Source organism: Canis lupus, chromosome 3, assembly GCF_003254725.2.
Source record: "Canis lupus dingo isolate Sandy chromosome 3, ASM325472v2, whole genome shotgun sequence".
NCBI classification, from domain to species: domain Eukaryota; kingdom Metazoa; phylum Chordata; class Mammalia; order Carnivora; family Canidae; genus Canis; species Canis lupus.
The window spans coordinates 12,840,154-12,863,498 of record NC_064245.1 but is presented as its reverse complement, the minus strand read 5'-3'; the positions used below and the strand labels follow the sequence as shown (position 1 = coordinate 12,863,498).

The 23,345-nt window shown below is 41.5% G+C and overlaps 1 protein-coding gene across 50 annotated transcripts in view; it reads left to right on the top strand.

Annotated features, from left to right (window-relative positions):
• The window catches only part of CAST (calpastatin), a 111,454-nt gene that overhangs the window by 46,700 nt on the left and 41,409 nt on the right, over positions 1-23,345 (top strand). For 8 of the 50 annotated variants that reach the window (XM_025436984.3, XM_025436994.3, XM_049108195.1 and 5 more), the window contains 7 exons: positions 10,222-10,281; positions 14,307-14,372; positions 15,049-15,090; positions 16,920-16,976; positions 17,314-17,427; positions 18,649-18,738; positions 22,305-22,376. In XM_025436984.3, coding sequence (XP_025292769.1) covers positions 10,222-10,281; positions 14,307-14,372; positions 15,049-15,090; positions 16,920-16,976; positions 17,314-17,427; positions 18,649-18,738; positions 22,305-22,376 — 501 coding nt within the window. The remainder of the gene's footprint in view (positions 1-10,221; positions 10,282-14,306; positions 14,373-15,048; positions 15,091-16,919; positions 16,977-17,313; positions 17,428-18,648; positions 18,739-22,304; positions 22,377-23,345) is intronic. The other 42 variants (XM_035714558.2, XM_025436992.3, XM_049108181.1 and 39 more) reach the window with 11 other exon arrangements.

The window sequence follows — 23,345 nt, the reverse complement described above, 5'->3', positions numbered from 1 at the left end:
ATTTCATGCATCAGAAAAAAGCAACTAGAATCCCGAGAAGCGTGAACACAACTTTAGAAAAAAAAAAGCTGCTCTTTTCTACTCTTTGATGACTGAAATACGCTGTGCAGCTTGCCCTTTCCTTTTCCCACATAATAATTATCATTCCAGAAAACAGAAACAAACACTGGAAAACTTGGGTGTGCAAAGCAGTGCAAGTTGCTGTACCAGAAGTTTAACTTCATGCCTTTTGTGGATTTTTTTTTTTTTTTTTTGAGTACTTGGGGTGGCCCAGTGTCAGAGCTAATCATCAGACACACATAGGGTGTGGTCAAAACTTCTCTAATCTCTGGCGTGGATTTAGCTCCCAGAGGAGCTGTGGCTATTGTCATGGTTGCCAGGCAACGTTTGGATGTTTATTTTGAAGTTTGCCCACATGTTGCATCAGAGGCCAAAACTTCATGTGCTCTCCTCTTCCAAGAGCAAGAAGAGCCTAGAATTCTATTTTTATCTTAAGTCTCTGTGTCCCTTTTAATATGTTTCGTCAACGTACAGTCTACTCAGTTGAGATGGAATCCTGTTTCCCACTGAGTGTTCAGATCGCCTCATTTTGCAGTACTCTACTCCATCTCACCTACCGCACGCAGGACTCAGTATCTCTTCCCACCTCTGAGGCTTGCTTAAGTAGTTTTGCTCACTTGGAATGACTGTCCTGTCTCAGCCTCTATCTCTCAGATATTTTAATTTTTGGAGAAAGAAGAGTCCACTTGTTATAGCAAAGTTCATGGGCATCTCTGTCATAGCTGTGCTTAAATCCAAGCCCTGGTACTTCTTAAGTGTGAAATCTTAGATGAGTTACTTAACTTCTCTGAGCCTTAGTTTTCTCATTTATAAAACACATGGGTAGCCCTGGTGGCTCAGCGGTTTAGCGCCGCCTTCGGCCCAGGGTGGGATCCTGGAGACCCGGGATCGAGTCCTGCATCAGGCTCCCTGCATGGAGCCTGCTTCTCTCTCCCTCTGCCTGTGTCTCTGCCTCTCTCTCTCTCTGTCTCTCTGTCTCTCATGAATAAATAAATAATTTTTTTTAAAAACCCACAGTTAATGGTTACCGCCTAGGGTTTTTTTTGAAGATCTACTGAAATCAGACACACAAAGCACCTGTCACAGTTCCTGGTACAGGATAGAGTCTGTGGTCCCCACCTCCCTGTTGACGACACCACAGTAAATAAGAGTTTCATTCTCTTTTGTGAAGCCTTTCCTAACCATCTTCCAAACACACATGTCAGAAGTAATCTCCCTCTTCTCATCCCTTGTAACATCATGTTGTACTTAAGATCCTATCACAATCGACCTTATCTCGTATTACGTACACTCTGGGGTGTAAGTTGGTGCCATAAGTAGATCCGTTGACACAAAGTAGATCTGTGTGTTCTCCCTCAAAGAGATGGCTCCCCTTCATTCCTAGATGACCCATTGTTTGTTTCATTGGAATCATGTCTTGTGTTACAATTAAACACCATTGTTCTTTGTTGGGTGACTACCGAAGCCCTCCCCAAGAGCACCATCATCACGCTAAATAATTAAAGGCATTGCAAGAATGTGTGCCCTGGTTTGACAGCGTGGCAAACGACAGACAAACTTAAACCTCTGCATATTCATTTCCTGAAGTGAATAACCTGCCATTACAGAAAGAAAAATGTAAATCTGATCCCCTAAACAGTGTTTCTGAAGAATGTCCGTGCTTTGCTCAAAAAGCCCCTGCCTGTTGTTTGTTCCAGGTGTTTTACAGGAAGCAGCTGAGGGATGTTTTTGTGTATACATGCTTTTTAAATTTGTACAGCTCCCTTTTGAAGGCAGTGGTGATGGAAATGACTCGATGTTTAAATTATGTTTTTCCAACCAGTTCTCTGATTTGTGCTTTGAATAAAATTTCTGGTGCTTGAGTAAAACTTATGTACTTTTGCTTTTGAGCCATCAGATAATACCCTTGCGTGTATTCATGCACAAATTCATCATTTATTTAGCAAATACTTGTTAGGCAACAACTGTTGCCAGGCTCCGGGGATGTGCAACAGCTGAGCCAGGCACGGCCCCTGACCTTGTGGAGTTCAAGTTCAGGTCTGTCTTATAATTCTATGAGGAAAGAACTTCTTTATAAAAAAAAAAATCCATCATTTTCTTTCTTTCTATTATTATTTGAGACGTGTTATTGAGTAAGATCTTATTTGTAGTTCAGTAACGAATTATTTGGTTCTCTCATGTGCATCTAGCAGAACTAGTTCGAAAAGTTAAAAATCAGTTACTTATTTAATTTAGAAAATGTTTAATATTTATTTTTGTGTTTTGCCCAGATTGTCTTAATGTTTGGTATCTAACTTGACCCCCCACGATAACTGTAGAGTGCATAGGATTCCCATTGTGGAAAACTAGATGCCTAGCAGGTTTAATGGGCTTGCTTATGGAGTCAGGGCCACTGAGAAGCCAGCAGGCTGAAACTTAAGCTTGTTATCTATCTATTTATTTATTTAAAAGATTTTATTTTTATTACTTATTCATGAAAGACACAGAGAGAGGCAGAGACACAGGCAGAGGGAGAAGCAGGCTCCCTGTGGGGAGCCTGATAAGTTTTCTAATTTAATTATGTTCCTGATTCTAGCTTAAGAAAGAGGTATTAAAGCTTTATCTTTGGGGCTCCTGGGTAGCTCTGTTGGTTAAGTGTCCTGTTCTTGACTTTGGCTCAGGTCATAATCTTAGGGTCCTGATCATGGAGGGGTCCCTCCTCTTGGGCTCAGCAGGGAGTCTGCTTGAGATTCTTTCCTCCTTTCCTTCTGCCTCCCCCCACCCCCGCTCCTGCTCAGATTCACTCTCTCTCTCTCTCTCTCTCTCTCTCTCAAATAAGTAAGTCTTTAAGAATAAAACCTATGTCTTTGTTAAAATGAGATTTTATTTATTTTTTAAAAGATTTTATTTATTCATGAGAGACACAGAGAGACAGGCAAGAGACACAGGCAGAGGGAGAAGCAGGCTCCCTGCAGGGAGCCAGGTGTGGGACTCAATCCCAGGACTCTGGGATCACACCCTGAGCTGAAAGCAGACGTTCAACCACTGAGCCACCCAGGCGTTCCTTAAAATGAAACTTTAAATGATGATTCCATCAAAGGTTGGAATCAACAATGATTTTTTTTTTTTTAAGTTTTACTTAACTAATCTCTACACCTAGTGTGGAGCTCGAACTCATGACCCAAGATAATGAGTTGCATGCTCTTCTGGCTGAGTCAGCCAGGTACCCCTCAACAGTGATTTCTTTAGCTCCTCTCCGCTGCTATATACTTAGCACTATGGTAGATGTTGTAGGGAGCAGAAATGGCCCCTGTGTCATGATCAGTTTATAGCTTCATTGATACCATGTGATATATACTTAGAAATGAGCTCAGTAACCCTCTAACATAGAATGTGACTAAGTGCCCAAGTGAGAAGTACAAACATATATAAGGGTTGAGAAGGTAGTAGGAGCTAAAGCAGATTCAGGTGTTGTATCTTGAGCTAAATCTTCAAGGGTAGGAATGGGTGGGGCCTGAGCAGGGAAAAGCCTTCTAGGCAGTGGAAGTAGCAAGATGAGATGCCCAGAGGAGGAAGAGAGCATGATGGCGATGGTGGTGGTAATACTAACCAGCGTTTGCCCATTGCTTACCGCTTGCCAAGCAATGTTATAACTAGTTCATGTGCATTAACTCACTTACTCTTAACCTGAATAGGGGGACAATTCTTACTATTCCCATTTCACAGATGAGGACACTGAGGCACAGTAACTTAGTTGAGGTCGCACATGAATTCACTATCAGCTGAAATTCCACCAGACATTCTAGAGCCCAGAGCCCCCATCACACACTTAACCAGTGAGTTATGCTGCCTGATGAGACAGGAAGGACACCATCCTATCCAACAAGAGGACCTAACAATCATGAATATTTATGCCCCTAGTGTGGGACCCGCCAAGTCTATCAATCAATTAATAACCAAAGTAAAGACATACTTAGATGATAAGACACTAAGGAGACTTCAACATGGCGGAGGGAAGGAGGGGTGGAGGGAAGACACAGTATGGGTCATAGTGAGAGAAATAGTGGAGTAAATATGTTAGAATAAATAATGGAGCCTAAAGTTCAGTTAGAAGGCGTTGGACCTTATGTAGGACACAGTGTGAAACTGTTGAGAGCTTACTCTTTCATCACAGTGAGAATATGGCACACATTTTTTCAGATAAATTAGGCAGCCAAAGAAGGAATTGGAAGCGAGAGAATGGGGCAGGCCAGGGGGTGGGAAGACAAGGCATGGAAACTATTAGAGGGCCTTGATGTAATCCAGGTGTGGGAGGTACGCGATTAGACCAGGAGTGTGGGTGGCAGTAGCGATGACAAGGACAGGATGGTGATGAGCACTGGAAGCAGCACTGGGCCTGAACCCAGGTGATTCAGGGCCGGATGAGTTCCTTACATTATGTCATTTGGCCCTTAGAGCACCTGCCGAGGCAGGTGGTTTTACTCCCAAGGAGGCTACAGGAGGTTAATGTGGATTAATAAGTGCTGGAGCAGGAGTTAAACCTGCATCTGTCTTTCTCGACGTCCTCATCTTAAGGCAAAATAACGTAGTCTGGTGATACAGTTCGGCTGCCTCTTGTGTAGAGCACTGTTCACGTGCTGAATGGTAGTTAAAGTCCTAGGAGAAATCAGCTTTCTGAGGAAGCATCAGTGTAAGAGAGAAGGCGGAGGGCTTGTGACTGAGGTTGAAACAGAGAAGAAGGGAGCAATCGGAAGAGGCTTCCAGAAGGAAACGGGTTCAGAGGGTGGGGGAGTTGCTCTGGCACAGCAGCCACGGGGGATGCAGAATGGAACTGTGGATTGGTCAGCAGGTGCAAGAGGTATGTGCATACCTGTGGCAGGTGTTCCAGTAACGCTCCATAGCAGAGGCAGGCGGATGTGGGAAGGGTGGTTCGTGCTGTGGGTGGGAGGATATGGGGACGCTGCCCGGCAGGGGTGGGGACAGGAAGATGGGTTGGGCTCAGGAGCACCGGTTGACTCATCTGCTGGCCTGCTGTCTGTACCAGGCCAGCCGGGGCTGGAGGAGAGCAAGGGGAGGTCGAATGACGTGAGGGAAGACAGCAAGCACTCCTGCAAGCCAGCTGGCTGCACCTGCGAAGACCTGGGAGCCTTCTGGCACCCCCGAGCAAGGGAGGGGGCTCTATTTTTGTGGTAGATGGAGAACTGAGGAGCTGAGGAAATAATTATTTTCATCAGCCAGATTTAATGGCAGTGGAATGGATGAGCTAAGTTCCTAGGACCCAGACCCTCCGAAGGGAGCCTTTACCTTCCCAATCCAGCCCATCCAGCAGGGCCTGTGGGTGGTCACAACCCTCTGCAGTCGCACCAGCACCGCACGGTGGTTGAGGTTGGTCCTTACCAGACCCTGCAGAGTCCAGGAATAGCCGTGGACAGAAACCCACCCTGGGTAAGACTGGGGTCGGCAGAGGAGCGTACCCAACGACTGCCCTTCAAAAGGGATGTGCTCTAGGGAGGAGGGATTCCCGAGGCAGGTACATGGTTCCCTGCCTGAATAAGGTGCTGGAAGTGGATGCAGAAGATGCCCATGGGGGCTGCTGCTGCTGCTGGACGTTGTAATCCTGGGCCTGGGAGCTGGCGAGATGCACCCGAAAGGAAGGGCATGTGGAGGTTGGGTATTTTGCAAAGAGAAGCAGCACCAACCTGCAGCACGTGTGTGAATAAAATAAAAAGGGAGCGATGGGTGAGATGTGCTCTGAGAAGGGGGTGGCTGGCTGCCTGGAGCTGCTGTTCTGCACTAGGAGATGGGGAGAGCTTAGAGCCTGGGGGTCTTTACAGGCAAGAAAAAGGATTTGGGCGTGACACAGCTAGTCACCTCTGGTCTGCTTTAGATGGGAGCCAGAGTGCAACGCAAGAAGATCAATCTGTCCAAGATGGGTCAGAGAGGTAAAAGGACCTCGGGAGACCTTTGCAAAATAGATAGGCAAAGGGGAAGCAGTTTCTTTTTTTGTTTCAAGTTTTTATTTAAATTCTAATTAGTTGGGACTGGCTGGGTGGCTCAATGGTTGAGTGTCAGCCTTCGGCCCAGGGCGTGATCCCAGGTCCTGGGATCGAGTCCCGCATCAGGCTCCCTGCGAGGAGCCTGCTTCTTCCTCTGCCTGTGTCTCTATGTCTCTCATGAATAAATTAAAAAATCTTTGAAAAAATAAAAATAAATTCGAATTAGTTAACATAGAGTGTAATTTGGGCTTTAGGAATAGAATTTAGTGATTTATCACTTACATATAACACCAACCTCTCTCAGGAGAGGGCATATAACAGTGCTCATCACAGGTGCCCTCCTGTTTCACCCCCTACATCTCACCTCTAGCACCCCTCAGTTCTCTATAGTTAAGAGTCTGTTTTTTAGTTTGCCTCTTTTTTACCCCCATATTCATCCATTTTCTTTCTTAAATTCTGCATATGAATGAAATCAAATGGTATTTGTCTTTCTCTGATTTGTTTCACTTAGCATAATACCCTCTACTTCCATCCATGTGGTTGCAAATGGCAAGGTTCATTCTTTTTGATGGCTGAGTAATATTCCATCACACACACGCACGTGTGCCCACGGCCCACATCTTTATCCATTCGTCTGTCTTAAAAGCATGCCATCTTCCCTCATATCTGTAATCATTTACTATAGTGAATTTCCAAATTTCTCACTGTAGCAAGTAAACTCATTTAAGAGATTTTGTTGAATGATGCTCAAAAATGCATGTCATATTAAGTACAGGGTTAAATGTTTTTTTCTAGGCTGCAATCACTCTCTCATCAGCATTGGTTTATTTTAGTGCAAGTTTACAGTACAGCAAGATTATTTGAGATGGGCCTGAAGCTGACTTAGAACTCGAACGTTAGTTTTGTCACATAGGATTCTTTTCCTACCTCTGTTGGAACACTTCTTTGTAACATGAACCTGTTGTGGGTTTATGTTTCTGGACTCCAAGCTCTTGCAGGGCAGAGCTGGCATTGTCCTCATTGTGTGTAGTCAGCCCCCAGGTCGTGTTTTAAAATAGCAGTGGTTGAATGGGTGGGTGGAGAATGATTATAATGTACTTTTTCTCTGTTTTTTGTTACTCTGATTTATGCTTTAAGTTTATAAGTGACCAATAATACTCTGGATGTGAAGAGTTCTGCGTGGGTCACTTGGGAAGGAGAGTGTTGTTAGAACTGCACTTCGTTCTGATTGCCAGCACTAATCTCACAGAGATAGTTTGGTGTGTATGAGCTCTGATGGTTGTGCTTAAAATTGGCCCTCGATGTTAGCCAGACTGCCCATGTAACGCAGCAGAGTCACTGGTGCAGAATTCAGGTGGCCTAGGTCCAGCCCTGGCACACACAGCTCCCTGTCCCTCCCCTTGCCAGCCTTTGCCTGGCTGATGCCCACTCATCCTTTAATCACCACATCACTTCCTGAGCATCCCCTGTCCCGACTGTCTCATGAACTAACTCTGATTGCCAGGTCTATGTTTTCATGGGAGTCTGTGATTTTCCTTTATAGCTCTCGCCACAAGTAATTATTGCAGTGATTTTTCTATTAATGGCCTCTCTGATGAGGCTGAAAGTTCCACAATGGCAGGAACATGTCTAGCAAGTTCACCACTGTGTTCCTGTCACCTGGCACCAACTATGTGCTGGATAAGTACTTGTGGGTCCAGTGAACTGTGGAACATTTGACAGGGCACTTAACCTCTATGAGATAGCGCTTTCTCCAACTGTTTAAAACCTAGCAGAGGTTTATCTTTGAAGTGCTTCAGTTCGAAGATTTTTGGATAAATGCTTCAAAAAATGTTAACTATCAGTTATTCACACCGATGATTAGAAATTTAAATAGTACAGAAGATTGGAGGTGAAAATGTTTTCAGTCCCTCACTAGAGATAATAAATATTAAAAGTTTATTCTCTTTATAAATAGAATAAGATACAACAAACCAGAGTTTACTGGGACTTGAATGGGTTCACCATAGGGTGGGATTATTTTCTTTATTTTCAGTTCCCATGAAGTAGCTTTCCTATTTCAGTTTCAAAATATTTAGTGGCTTTGTAATGGGATAGAACTTTCACAGAGGGATCTGCTGAGAAAAGGTGCTGCCGAGGCCTTCAGGTAAATTCCCATGATTACCTCTCCATGCTTATTGATGGCTATCCGTGTAGATTTTACTGTTCTCAGGTGAGGGGGCTTTGAAAGTCTATAGGATTTGAGGATCACATCCAGCTGCCACTTAATAAAGTAGTAGGGCAGATTGGAAACTCCAAGGCTATGTGATTTTAGGAATGTTTTCATAAAGCATAGAGGTTTAGAAATAATGTTTACCTAAGATTTGCAACTTAAATACACTTTTTAAAAAGAATTTATTTGAGAGAGAGAGAGAGAGAGGAGGAGCAGAGGGAGAGAATCTCAAGCAGGCTCCTGGCTGAACTCCAGAGCCTAATGCAGGGCTTGATCTCATGACCCATGACCTGAGCCAAAACCAAGAGTCAGATGTGTAACCAACTGAGCCACCCAGGCACCCCTAAAAGCACTTTCTTGTAGTGTTTGGTCTTTGATTTTTCTATGACTGAGGGAATTCATTAAAGGAATGGGCTGTGGCAAACAGGTACATTAATTTTCACAACTTAAACCTCAAGGAAAAATGAATATTTATGTGTTGGTCCATTAATTTGATGGGAAAATCTACCTTGGTACATCTTTCAGTTCTTTATCCCAAAGATAATGTTAGAGAGCACCATGCCTGCTACAGTGACCAGGTTTGGTGTATTTTGGTGTGAGGGGGTACCCAATAGGTGCCTAAGGGTACTTAGGAATAAAGTTCATAAGGTTTGTTTGAAAAATCAATATACTAAAATTTTGGGCTTTTTACCTATAAGTTGTGATAATTTACCATTAGTGCCAATGTCCTCTACATTAAGTGAGGTCTGTGGGGAAGGTGTTTTTCTTCCTGGGCCATGAGATGTGGTAGGTTCATACAATCACCTTGGGCGGTAGTGTGGTGGGTGGGGGGAGCCGGGGAACCAGCCAGGATGGGCTCATCCTGCCGTGGGACTTAGCCTCAGAAATGGCTCAGGGCCAGACATCAGAGACAGGCTCTGGGTATTACTGGCAGGGTGGCAGCTGTTTACTGACAGCCGGTTACTTGAGAAGGCAACTTAGGCCAGATGGAATCCCTGAACTCTAAAACCTAACAGACTCAATATTAAGGAGGTTTACGTGAGCCTAGGTTGGAATTCCCAAAGGTAGCGATAGATTTAATATTAACCAGGGTAATGCAAGTAAAAGTCCTAGCATAACAGTTCCATGCAAGTATCCTTATGCACATCTTCCTGCTTGGGTGATGAGGTTGCAGGGACTCATTCTACCACCCGATTGCATCCCTAGGAATGGTGTGTCTTGAAACTTCACTTACCATTCATCACCTCTTGCCCTCCCAGGGAGGAGCCTGGACGAGACAGTTAATATAGCAGTATTTGCAACCCTACTCCCGTCTTCTCTTCCTTACATGACACTGAAAGGACAGTTCTGATCCTCCCAGATCTGTTTTCCAGCACTACATCCTGCTCCTTCTGTCTTGTATTATATCTTAGGAATAATGCATTAGTGATTTAATAAGCACCTACAACATGCCAGACATTTTATTATCTCAAATACTTAAAAGCCCCCAAAAGAGGTGTTATTGGCCTCATTTTTTTATAGCTGGGAAACTATACCAGTCGTTGGCTAGTCATTGGCAGAGCTTGCGGTTGAACAAAATTTTGCCTCATTTTAAAATCTCTGTGCTTTCTGAAAGTAATACAGATAATAATTAACATATTTACTGAGCACTTCTGCGTACCAGGTCGTAATAAACTTACAACGTAGTTATCTACTAAAGACCAGAAAATTGCCTAAGATTATTTCAGAAGTAGTTATGCTCAAAACTGGAACCCATTTGATCTGGTTATAGACAAAAGTCTTATTAAACATTCTTTAAAGTCCCTACTGGGCAATATCGCCGACTGGGCTTTTGTGGGAGTTGTACTCTGGAAGAGGTAAGACCAAGGTAGTTAAAAACAAATATGGTTAAGAGGAGCTGAAAGACAAAGTATGTATAAGACAAAGTATTTGTAGGTAAGCCAGAATCAGACTTTCTATTTCTTTACTTTCTAGGCGTCAGCCTCTTCTGCTTCTACCAGCAAGTCTTCCAGTATGAATCCCACAGAAACCAAGGTATGAAGAGTCTTCATGGGTGTATGTGGGTGAATGCCTTTAAGGGATTGTTTCGTAAAGCAAAACAAATGTAGATTAACTAATGAGTTATGTGTCCTAACAAGCCTAAGTTACGGAAGTGACCATTTCTTTCTAATTTATAGGCGTCTTTGGAAACTCCCCTTTGTTTTTAGTATTTGCCTCAAATATCAACTGTACACTTCTCCATTGTTTTAGAGTATCTAGAAAAGAGGAGTCCTCCAAAGATTTTTTTTTTTTTTTTTTTTTTTGGTCCTAGACTTGGAGTGTAATGATATGATCTAAGTGCATTTCTCTGGATCTCGCGAAAAATATGCATTCTTAACTTTTTATAAAATGGTTTTATTATCACAGCCATTTAAAACTCAATGTAAGAAAGAGAAAGTTTATACTAAGTTTACTCTAAGCGACAAGTGACACAGAAACTGTTACTTTGGATACTTCCTCAAATTTCTTTGTGAAATTTTAGTCCTGGAGGGCAAGGGCTTACTGATAAACCTTCAGAGCTCTATATGGGATTTATTCTAATAGTTATTTCTTGGGATTTCAGAAGAAAAAATAAAAGAATGTTGTCCAATGTAGTGGTCACAAAGAGTAGACCTAGTTCTGAAGAGTTGCCTGAAGCTGCCTCAATCCTCTCCCTTAGTGACCAAGTATCAAGCCGTTTCTTGGGATTCTTCTGGGGGTGGTGAATTAAAGCAGGAACATTATCGAGATGCTCTCAACTAATTTTTATGAGCCAATATTCTTGAGTGTTTTCAAGAGTTAGCCCAGCTCTATTATTAAGTTGCCCTTGTTTAAAATCACTGGCATGATTTGCTTTCTGTCTTGCTAGCCTGTGGTGGGATCCAATGCCATAATTTGGTACTGGCACTTGTACTTTGGTGCTGTTGGGATATCCTCTGGTCTCATGTTGAACTGTTTTTAAAGGACATTGCAAATATCTTGAAATACACTGTCAGATCTCTTATAAATGTCATCTAGCTTTCATCTTAATTGAAAAGTTTTTAACCTAAAATTGTTATTTAGTATTTTACATTTACATGAATTTTTTTTTTGTTTTCAAAATATGCATGACTTGAGCCTTCCTTCATCTATTAGTTGTCACTACTTACTTAGACCAAGTTTAATCTTAAAATATTTTTAAAAATCTGATCTCGGTCTTAAAATGATTTTAAGACCGTAGGAGAAGCATCAACCAAAAACAAATTATCATTGAACTCAGAGTCCATGAAAAGCAAAGAAAGGAAAGCCACAAATCTAAGCTTTTCTCTTTATTATTGTGGCTCTCATTTGATCCATTGCCTGGCTCTAATCCTTTGCCCCTGACTCTCTCTGTGCTCAAGGACCAATGTTTATTGTAGATGTGCCCTGTTTTCCATAGCAAGTGTCCACAAACCCTTCAGCCATTGCTAAACAATAATAATGAGAATTCCTGGCAGTTCTCCAGAACTGGAGGATAGGAGGAGAGAGAAGAAGGTAGGAGGCAAGAGGGAGGGAGAAGAATAAATGTCTTGATGACAAAATATCACCAATGGCTGCCTCAGGACCACTTCTGGCATCAACTCTTTGCTGGGTGGATTTCAGTCACACTGTTCTCATTAATTAGATTCATGTACTTCTGATGTTTGGGTCATAACATTTATCCTGGCCTTCTCTTGATTTTTGTGAATTTGAGCATATTTCTTCAAATATTTTAAGCTTTTAGACAAAAGATGTTATTTCATGATAGCTCCTATACCAAATTCTTGTCTTACTCTACATCTTTCAAATAAAAGTCTATCTACTTCCGAAGGGGGGTGATATGTCTAGATCTAAGTCCAACCTCTCTTGCCCCTGGCACATTATTATTTTTTTTAAAGATTTTATTTATTTATTCATGAGAGACACAGAGAGGGGCAGAAACACAGGCAGAGGGAGAAGCAAGCTCCTCACAGGGAGCCCGATGTGGGACTTGATCCGCGGACCTGGGATCATGCCCTGAGCCAAAGGCAGACGCTCAACTGCTGAGCCACCCAGGTGTCCCTCCCCTGGCACATTATAATGGGGGATCACAGTGCTGTGGTTAAAATGGAAGGTCAAATCATTTCTACTCAGGGTGTGACCCCTGCAAGACGATATAGTAGGAACCATGCAGCCAGATGGCCTGGTTTGGAATCTCATTTCATACCAGCCATGGTATTTGGAAACTCCCCTTTGCTTTGGTTTCCTTATTTGTACAGTTTGGATCATAGTACTTATTTCACAAGACTGTATAAGAACACAAACATGAAAGGGTATTAGATAGTGCCTGTCTCCCAGCAGGTGCCCAGTAGGAGCTGGCTAGTACTGGAGAGACAAGTGCACTGAAGTGATTGAGCACCCAAAACCCCAGCTCCACCCTGGATGTCCTTGGGAAGCTAACTTGTGTGTGCCTCAGTTTCTCATCCACAAAGGGGGAATGATGGTGAAGATGATGCACGTCTCATAGAATTATTATGAGGACTAAATGAGTTGGCACATGTGAAGTTTACAACAGTCCCTGATACTAAAAGATCATCAATAAACATTGGTTATTATCATCATCACTGTTGTGTTAAGCCCCACCACCTTCAGCAAAAATAAATTTAGGTAATGTATTAGCGACTAATGAAAATATGCCATTATAAGCTGCTTGCATGTGTGAGTGTGAATTCTTAATCATTCTGTAGATTTCTTCCATGCAAGATCTTGATTGCCAAATTAGAGTAGAAGCTATTAATAGATCCAAACCACTACAATACCGGGTAGCTTATTTTCCTTCTTAATCATTTACTAAATTGCATATGCGTAAGTTCAAAAAAGCATAGTAGCAGATAACAGAAACTAACAAAGATAGAGTATGAAAGGATCCAAAATATAAAATTTATTTAAAAATGTTTCTGTGATTATGAACTTTGTTTCCTTCCCAAAACAGTGTGTTGGTAAAACGAGGGTCCATTATGGGAGGAATGTATGTATCTTGATGGCTGAAGCACAAGACATGATAAATTAAGAAGATATTTGGTGTTGGCTTTTGTAGATAATAGAATAGAAAACAGGAGTTGAGGTTAATAGCAGCAAATAGATAAAAGGGAAAGAAATGGTGGGAGGCGTTAGGCCTAATTTTTCATCTTTGACTCTGAAAAGTTAAAAAATGTTCCAGTTTTATTCCAGTTTTCATATCTTGCCTGTACCAAGAATTCATGTATGTACTGAAGGAATTGTGTTTTTTGATACAGATGACCTTTGGTTGGATAAAACTGTGTAAAATGCTCCAGTAAAGGGCCTGAGTCAGAGCCAACTCTTCCTCATCTTCCTTTTTTTTTTTTTTTTTTTTTTAATAGAGAGCAAGTACAAGCTGGGGGAGAGCAGAGGGAGAAGGAGAGAAAGAATCTCAAGCAGGCTCAGTGTTCAGTGTAGAGCCTGATTGCGGGGCTCAATCCCTGGACTCTGATAACATGACCTGTGCTGAAATCAAGAGTCAGAAGTTTAACTGACTCAGGCATCCAGGTGCCCCACAACCAGCTCTTCTGAAACATTCCTAGAAATTTAGATTGTATCATGTAACAACAACAACAAAAATCTATATGCTATTTACAGGATTGTTGTGTAACACCATATTGACAACATTTCAGAGAACTTTTGGCAACACTAGCGACTGTTGATTTGATCATAACCAAATGTTAGACATAAAGGTGCAAAATAATGGCCCAAGCAGCCGGTACACAGAGAAGGTGAAGGAAAGGGGTCAGAAGTTAGTTATATTACTGGTAATCTTGCAGATTCTTACACGGTCAAAAAAAAAGTCCAAATTGCAATATTTGCTTGAGCCTTTACAATTTTAGCGTCTGCAACTTCTTGGAGTTAACATACATATGCTGGAGTAGATAGATGGCAGTAGGTGAGTAGAAGGGGACTTGATATAAACATTGAGCCCTGTGATATATGTTATTTACTTGATTGTCAGATAAAATAAAATCACACTTGGGGCTGTGCTCTTGTATTAGGCTATTCCAGTCAGCAAACAGACGGGAGGACAGCATTCTCCTAACAAGAAAAGACACAAAAAACAGGTGATGTGGTTCACTGTACTAGGGGATATTTCTGTTTGCTAATGGCCACGTCAGCTGCTCAGCGCACGCTAATAATTGTAGTTCCAGATCTTCGGTAACTCTCACCCATCACAGACTTTCTGGTAGACCTTAGTGACCCATCACTGAAATTCTGGCGCTAAAATTAAATGTCTCTGCTTTCTGTACTCTTGGCTCTGTCACCATCCCATTGTTTTCACCATAGTTTCACTTTGGCAGCCAAAACCCGTGGTATTTCACTCCAAGGTGTATGTCTTTGCCTTTGAAGGATGAGGATTTGTATATATTTATATTATATATAATATATATTAGCTTATATATTAGCTACAATGTTTATTTATATATTAGCTAATATATTAGCTACAATGTTTGTAGGAATAAGTGTTTTCGTACCTTTGATACACATAACAAAAGTAAGCTGTAAATTGCTGTCTAAAAGTGAGAGCAAAATATTAGGTTGCTTAAGTGTTTATCTAAAGAGTTAAAATTTCAAGAAAAGTATAATAAACTGAACTCATAAAGTTTATATGTACATCAAAGTCATCTTCTTTGCACTTGCTTAATTGAAGAAAATCCATGTTAAGCCTTGTATACTATGTGTATTTTTTGCCTTTCTTAATTCCTTCCCTCTCTTCTTTCTGTATTTTTCTGAGTTTAGGCTGCAAAAACAGAACCTGAAAAGAAGTCACAATCAACTAAGGTAAGTGATTTAAGTCAACTAGTGAGTTCTTTGGATTCTTAATAATAATAATAATAATAATAATAATAATAATGAATAACCCATTTCCTCTGTTGGTGCTACTGAATGAGAAAAGGATATTTTTTTCAGCTAATTTAATTAATTTTGTATTATCTTTTAAAATATGGTTATATAGAGTATAAGTGAATAATTACAATAAGTACACAATAATTACAATAAGTATACATGGCTAAAATGAGTGTTTACTATTTTATACATGAGAACAGTATATTTCAGAAGGCATTTTGTTCAAATCTAGATTTTTGTTACTGGTGAAGTAACTGTTAAAAAACAGCAAAAATGAAAGAGAAAGGACAAAAGGTAACGAGTGTCCAATTACTTTAAAGATAGGACATCAAGAATAAATGTGTGTTTTGAACCCAGCACCTACATACCTTACAGATGTGAGCCTTTCCTAAGAGGCCTGCAGGTTTATCTTAACAGTCTTTTTTATTTTTTTAAAAAAAGATTTTATTTATTTATTCATGAGAGACACAGAGAGGGAGAGAGAGAGACACAGGCAGAGGGAGAAGCAGGCTCCATGCAAGGAGCCTGACCTGGGACTCAATCCTGGGTCTCCAGGATCGTGCCCTTGCCTGAAGGTGGTGCTAAACCACTGAGCCACCAGGGCTGCCCTATCTTAACAGTCTTATCTCAGTTTATAGAACTGGTTATCAGTTTCTCAGGAGACAGCTCCTGCTTTCCCTTGGGAATGCCTTCTCTGACTCATGGCTGTCTAGACTGAAAACCAGTCTACATCCATGTGGAGATGGACCCCAGAGTGTCTGTCTGCAGGCAGGGCAAATATTTCTCCTCTATAAAATGCTACACATTATTTATTTCAAGCAAGCATGCTTAAGCAAGTACTCAAGATAAGACCACAAAGGTGTCCTGTGGGAAAGCACAGAGATGTACTTTAAGAAAGCACAGAGCTGTAGTTAAATGCAGGCAAGGGTGAGGTCATCTGGGTGGAAGGTGAGACTTATCTGGTTTATCTAAGGGTTATCTAAGGGTTGCCCCCCTTAGAATGACAATTCCATGGTCCACTGTAGAGAAGGAATTCACCAGTGAGACGGAAATTGTCTACTATTCTATATTTAAGTTTTGGCTGTTTAGTCAACTCAGGAGAATTGGGTTTCTGATGTTACCTCGTCTAGTTATAATAGAGAAAAGACTGTAAATCGTTAAACTACAGTGTTCATCTCCTATGAAGGAAGATTTTTAAAAGAATTTCTAGAGGGGGTTCCCTATCAGTAAGTGCAGAGGTCCTAGGGATCATGTGACCTCTTTGTGATTAGACCTGCAGTTACCAAATGAGCTGTAGGAATTATGAAAAACAATAAGTTAGAAATACATACTTATATGAAAAATCATTCTAAATCAAATACTGTATTTTTCATTACTCTTAAATTGTCATTACTAGATGGTAGGATAATTACTGATGAGTAGCACGTGTGTATTTATCTAAACGGGTCTTTCCCAAGAGATGCAAATGGATCTAATTGGAATTTTTGTTTGTTTGTTTTTTTAAGATTGTATTTATTTATTTATTCCTGAGAAACAGAGAGAGAAAGAGAGGGAGAGAGAGAGGCAGAGGGAGAAGGAGGCTTCATGCAGGGAGCCCGACATGGGACTCGATCCTGGGTCTCAAGGATCACGCCCTGGGCTGAAGGCAGTGCTAAACTGCTGAGCCACCCAGGGTACCCAGAATTTTTGTTCTTGAGTCTACCTGGAAATAATATAAGAAAGGACTCCGATGTAATTGAGATTTTATCTTTTGAAATTGACAGCCATCTGTGGTCCATGAAAAAAAAACCCAAGAAGTAAAGCCAAAGGAACACAAAGAGGTAAATGATCGTCTTTAGGACTTGATATTTGGTGAAACTTTGTGTGTGAGGAATTGAATTCTGGACATGTTTGTTTTTCTAGTTAAAATGGCACCACCATGTGGCAATAGTAGGACTGGCAGTTTACTAATATTAGTAAATTGCTGAATTTGGAAGGATATGGTATTATTTCAAATTTTGTACCTAAAGTAAAATTGTATCACATTTATGTCCCATGACTTGAAGTTCCTACAATTCAAAAGTATATAGAATGCAACCATTAGGAACACTTGGCATCACATAGAGAAAGCGTCCGTATCTGTCATCTTGTTAACCACGTGATGTGTGTGTGTTTCAGCCAAAAAGCCTACCCAAGCATGCATCAGATACGGGAAGCAAGCATGTTCATAGTGAAAAAGCAGCTTCTAGATCAAGTGAGCAGCTGACATCAGAGAAATCAACAAAACCAAAGGTAAATAAATCAGATTGATAGAAAACACGACCATCAGCCAGGGAATAAGATGCAGGTCCTCTATCTCCATGGGCATGTGTAATTGAATCTCTGGAGCTATGCTGAATATGCTCTGTACTGTAATGATTTGGTGCTGTCATTTTACTGGCTTCGCAAGTACCCTTGTGGAAACTTTGCCCTATGAAAAACTTAAGAAGTACATCAGATGGGCTACAGGGACGTTCAATCTAGCTTTCCGCTGCCCGGTGGTATCTAGTCATGACTGTAGGGCAGCAGGCTCTAGTGTCTCAGAGACAGGAAGCTTGGGATAGAGCTTGCCTCCTAGACCCCCCTCCACAGGATCTGCATGATCTGCTCTTTTTTTTTTTTTTTTTAAGATTTTATTTATTCATTCATGAGAGACACACCGAGGGAGGCAGAGATATATAGAGAGAAGCAGGCTCTTTGTAGGGAGCCCGATGTGGGACTTGATCCCCAGACTGGGATCATGTCCTGAGTCGAAGGGATCATGCCCTGGGATCATGCCCTGAGCCACCCAGGTGTCCCTTGCATGATCTGCTCTTTACATGGAAGTCTGAAAGAAGTGTTGAGAATTTTGTTGTGTACGAGATGAATTTAGAGAGCCACAAATCAGAAAGAGATTCCATATTTGCACAGCTAATGGAGGTCCCCTATTGGAAGAAGAACAAACCTTTATGACAAGAACTCTTCCATCGAGAGCTCTTGAAAGACGTCAGGTAGGGTTGCTTCACAGTGGACTTGAAAGAAGACGTTAGGCATTTGTGGCCAACTGAATGCAGCCATTATGCGTTTTGTTCAAATCTATTTTGTTTGGCTCACAGTATTATTAAAATTAATTTTCATGAGCTGCCAACAATTGAAGTCCTAATGTTTCACATAAAATTCAAATTTCTAGCTTCTCTTGAAAATCAGGTTATATGGCAACAAGTGACAAGAGCTTTATACCCGGTATATGTACTCCAATTTATCAAAGCCCCTACCTGGCCCATTTCACTCTCTGTGCACCTGGGGGGACTCTATGCTCTTGAGTCCAGACTTACATGGTGCCCAGTGTTGTACCATGCACAGTAGAAGCTAGTAACCGCTCCTCTGCAAGTTGTCCTTGATGGTAAACTGGCTTAATAGTGATACTTGAAATGCGTGATCTTGAAAATCGTCACTCAAAGATACTTCTATTAATCTTTTTTCTCCCACCTTTAGACTAAAGCACAGGATTCCGTTTCTGCCGGTGGGGAGAGTGTTGTTGCAGGTGCAGCTGCAGCTGCAGCATCTGCCACAGCAGCTAACAAGGTGAGCACACATGGGCAGACATAAAGTATGTAGGTGGGCCTCGCGGCCTATCAGGTCTGTTCCACGGAAGTGCGTGCTTGGTGAAGACCCCTTCCAGCCTGCGCTTCACGTCTGCTTCTCAGTAACCTTTTAGTTCCTGTGGTGCTCCCACACTCAAATAACCTGTATTTGGTAAAACCAAATATGTTCTTATGTGAAATTTACTGAAGAAGAGTTCACATCTAAAGGTTATAGAGTAAGAAGGATAGCAAAACCGATTTAAGAATTCATATATTGGGCAAATATTTATTGAGCACCTACCATGTATCCAGTATCAGTACCAAGAAAAATAAAATGTGAGTTGACTCAGGTCCTGCTTTCAAGATTTATAGCTTTGAAATAAAGTAAATTAAGTTGCTATATTTGAGCAAGCACTTCTCTCAGCTTTCAACGTGGACAGAATCTACCTTGATAAGCGTAAGTCACAAACAGTCCTGGCATCTACATGAGTTGATGGGGGAAATTTTAGAAGGAGACGTTCCCAGCCCTCTCTGGAGAGAGGATGTGTGTCCCTCTGACTAATGATGGGCGAGTCTTCCTTAGGTCACTTGAGAAGCTCCTTCAAATACTAGCCTGGAAATGTAAGATGAGAAGTAGTCTACTGTTTCTACCCATAGCGATAGAGTCAGTAATCAGTTTACGGACCGTGTCTCCCTTGAAATGCTATCTGTCTCTCTGGAAGCCACAAGTAAGTAAATGCAACAACAATAAGAAGATGGAAATGAAATTTTTTTTTTTTTTAGGTAGTAAGTATTCATCTGTTTTTCCACTTTTCAAAATGGGAAAGGTATCCCCCTGTAGGCTAGATGGTAAGGAAAGTCCTAGGATAAAAAGTATGGCACATCTCCTTGAAACATCAGTTTTTCTCAGATTTTGAAAAGGAAGAGTCACATTAGTTTGTAGCCAAACTATATTGCTCTAATTACTATGCATATCACCTTGAGACTTGCACCCTTGTCCCCAAGGGGTATACATTACTGCATGGTGTTGATGAGGGGTACTTAGATGAAATGGTTTGAAAAATGGATAGATTTAGCAGATTTGATAGATTTGAAAAGCTTTAAAAATATAATTAGTTTGAAAGTTTGTGCTAGATGTAAAGTAGCCAAGGAAGAAAGTGAAAGCTAAACAGTAAAGTAAGAGGCTTATGTGGAAATCTGGTGTGCGTTGACTTGGCCTTGAACTTAGGACAAAACATTTCTCTTTCATTTGCCTCTGATTCGCCTCCCATAAAATAGAATTGTTCAGATCTTCATTTTGGGAAAGAGGGGAGTCCATACCATGTTTTAATGCCCTGTGGTGTGACTGCAGGACACCCTAGCTGCAGGCTAGCCTATCCAGGGCCAGAAAAAAACCGAATCCCTGGGACTGCATTCCAAGGCCGATGAAGACAGACCCCTACAAGAAGGTGTTTGGTTAAGGAACTGAGGGATTTTGTCCATTTGTAGGAATCCATGGGACTTTGAGTCAATCCATTTTGAGTTTGACATAAAGGATGGGTAGTTGCAGGCTTGTAGGTTCAGCAAAGTGCAAAAGTGTGAGATGTTCTGGGTACAAAGTACATTCCACTATGGGTAAAGCACCAGGATTGTACGGGGGTGGGGGTGGGAGGGACTGTGAGACCAGAAACAGAGGACGAGGCGCTGCTGTGGGGAAGGCTGAGATGAGTTGACTGGAGTGGTAGCTATGCAACCAGTAGAGGATAAATGTTGAAGGTTGGAGAGCAGTTGAGTGATGTGAGTGCACCCAGCTTCAGGACTGAGCGACGGCAGTGGGTGGGATGAAACGGAAACAGAGATCAGAAGGCTGGTCAAGGAATGTGGCCTTAGTCTTCATGAGTCCTAATTTAGCATCTCTTAGAGCTGGGATAGAACCAGAAGTGCAGGACTCATTGCAGAGGTAAAATCTTCAGGTTTCAGAAAATGATTGCCTGTGATGGGCAGTGGTAACATAAACTCTGAGATGACGTGGGGCTTCAGGGTCTCATGAACTAGAGTCGATAATACCAAGGTGAGGCAAGGGGGGCCCTGTCAGGTTCCTACAAGCACAGGGACCACGCTGATGTGAGTGAGCACCTCCCTAAATTGTGAGCTGGTCCCTGGTTACCAGTGACAGGTGGACAGAGTCAGAAGGGGAACTGGTTGAGGATGAAAAGTGATCTGAGTTTGGATAGGCCAAGTTGAAACGTCAGAGAGAGATGTGTAACAGGGCAATTGGAATGAATGTTGTTTGGAAGTACAGGAGAATGGATAGAGTGAGCAGAGAGGGGAGGAAGGGAGGAGGAAGAACGAACAGGAATGAGTATCTCATGAGGTTGCAGCTGAATCCTGGAAGTGGATTCCGCTGCCGAGAGCCCGGCTCCTACCTTGCTGGCCTCCAGAGTGTTTTTGACAATCACAGTGGTCACTTCTTTAGCACTTAGTTGGTACCTACGTAATGCTTAGCATGTACCAAAACGGGACTTTCACACTTCAGTACATAAATTTATCCAGTCCTCACTATGCTCTAAGGTAGGTGCAGTCAGTGTCCCACTTGAGGATCCTGAGCTACAGAAGAGGTGACCTGCCTGAAGACTCCTGCGGCCAGTAGGTGGCAGCTGCTGTGCTCCCCACCCTCATGCTCTGCTGCCACGTTCCAGAGCCCTCCACATGAGAGAGTTTTCTATTGTCTTAAATGGACAGCTTCACCTGTCTAGTTCCTGCCAGTCCTTGCAAGCACTTGGGCCTGGCCCTAGAGGATGGTTTTGCTTGGGATCACCAGTGCAGAGCAGAAAGGTGCAGAATGTGGAGGGCTGGGGGCAGCGCGAAAGAGGTGCCAGAGACCAGATGGCCCAAAGGCCAGAAGAGAACTGGGTGATCTTGGCCACGGCAGCTGTGAGAGAGGAGTTAGGAGACGGGTGCTTCCTGAGGTCAGACTTTGGAGATGTTTACGTCTGGATGAAGCATGGAGATTGCAGATCAGAGGGTTTTGGCAATTTTGAAAGAGCAAGTGAACCCATGATGGGAAGGAAATTCATTTTGGGGAGATTAAGAAAGGAGCGGATGATGAAATACTAAAGCAGGGAGTGTGGAGGTCTTCATGTGTGCAGGCAGGGACTAAAAACAGTGACAGGAAGAAGTGGCCGCTTAGAGAAAAAAAATTCCTATGTGCTGCAGACTGACAATGGGCCCTGGGAGAGGCAACGGAGAGCCATGAAGAAAGAGACAGTAGTTTTGGATTCAAGCATTGGTCTTTCCTTTACTGTGTGAACTGGGAAAAATTATTTAATATCTTTGAGTCTTGCTCTCCACATCACTAAATGAAATTAATGTTATTTACGCTGTCCTGATAAAGGATAACACATACAACATGTTATCTGGCACAGAGCAGCTCTTCAGTGTGTGATCAATGCTATTGATATTTTAATGAGCACATCTTTAGATATATCGTTGAATTTTAGTGAATTATTTAATAATTGAATTTGAATTTGTTAAATTGTTGAGGAAAGATGTATGAGAGGGAGTTTTTATTTCTTTCTAAAACCCCAGCAGAAAAAAGAAAAGAAATCATTAACATCGGCTGTACCAGTTGAATCCAAACCGGGTAAACCACCTGGAAAGGTATGAAGATAGCAGGGCATTTCTACATGAGATAATTATTTATTCATAGTCTCTATATTCTTGATCTGATTTTTTTAAGGGCAAACCATATGAAGTAAGATTAAAGACCTTTTAAACGAATTATTGCTATAAGCTAAAAGTGTCATTTTTTTTTTTTCTGGGTATGTTTGGAACACTTAATATTCTAACCCTCCATTCCAAAAACTCTAGTTACATCCCATGGAGTTTACATTCCAGTTTCTCTCTTGCAAATGTAACTTCTTTAACCAGAGGTATCACTAAAGAATATAAGGCAAGTCTTTATTCGGAAATTTCCAAATTAATCAGTCTAAAGCTAACAGATCCCAAATTGTATTACATGATCAGTTCCTAAAACTGTAGTGGGAATATGGTAGTTGAAGGGGAAAAAAAATTAATCATTTTAACCTGGGTTAAATAAAGTAAATAAAGGGCTTTTCCCAGAAATCTTGTTTTAAATGCAACATATTCTTCACAATGAATCATTTTTAACCTCAAAGATAGGATAGAGGCACTCTTACATTCATTATACTGATTAAAACTCATATTGACAAAGTAAATTGTCACTTCTTATAACCTTAACATCCTGTTCAGGTAATTTGTTTTGTAAACATCTTCAGGTAAGCAAGTGAACAAAAAAACCCACAAATGAATGAAAGAATACAGGCAATCCATTTCTGAAATACTCTAATAGGAAGAGGTGTTACCTAGAGGTTTTTTTGGAGTTCTTTGTAAATATGTAACTCTGGAAAACTGATATGCAGTAAATACTAGGCATTTCTCCTATTGCATACAATAACATTATTGCATACAATATCATTCTTTGTGTTTTGTTCTTTTTCTTTTTTAACTGTCAATACATTGGACTGGCAACTTTAACAAACCCATTTGTTCATGTAGTTAATACCATTAGACTTACCGAAGTTGTAATTTTTAGGGGGTGGGAAGTAG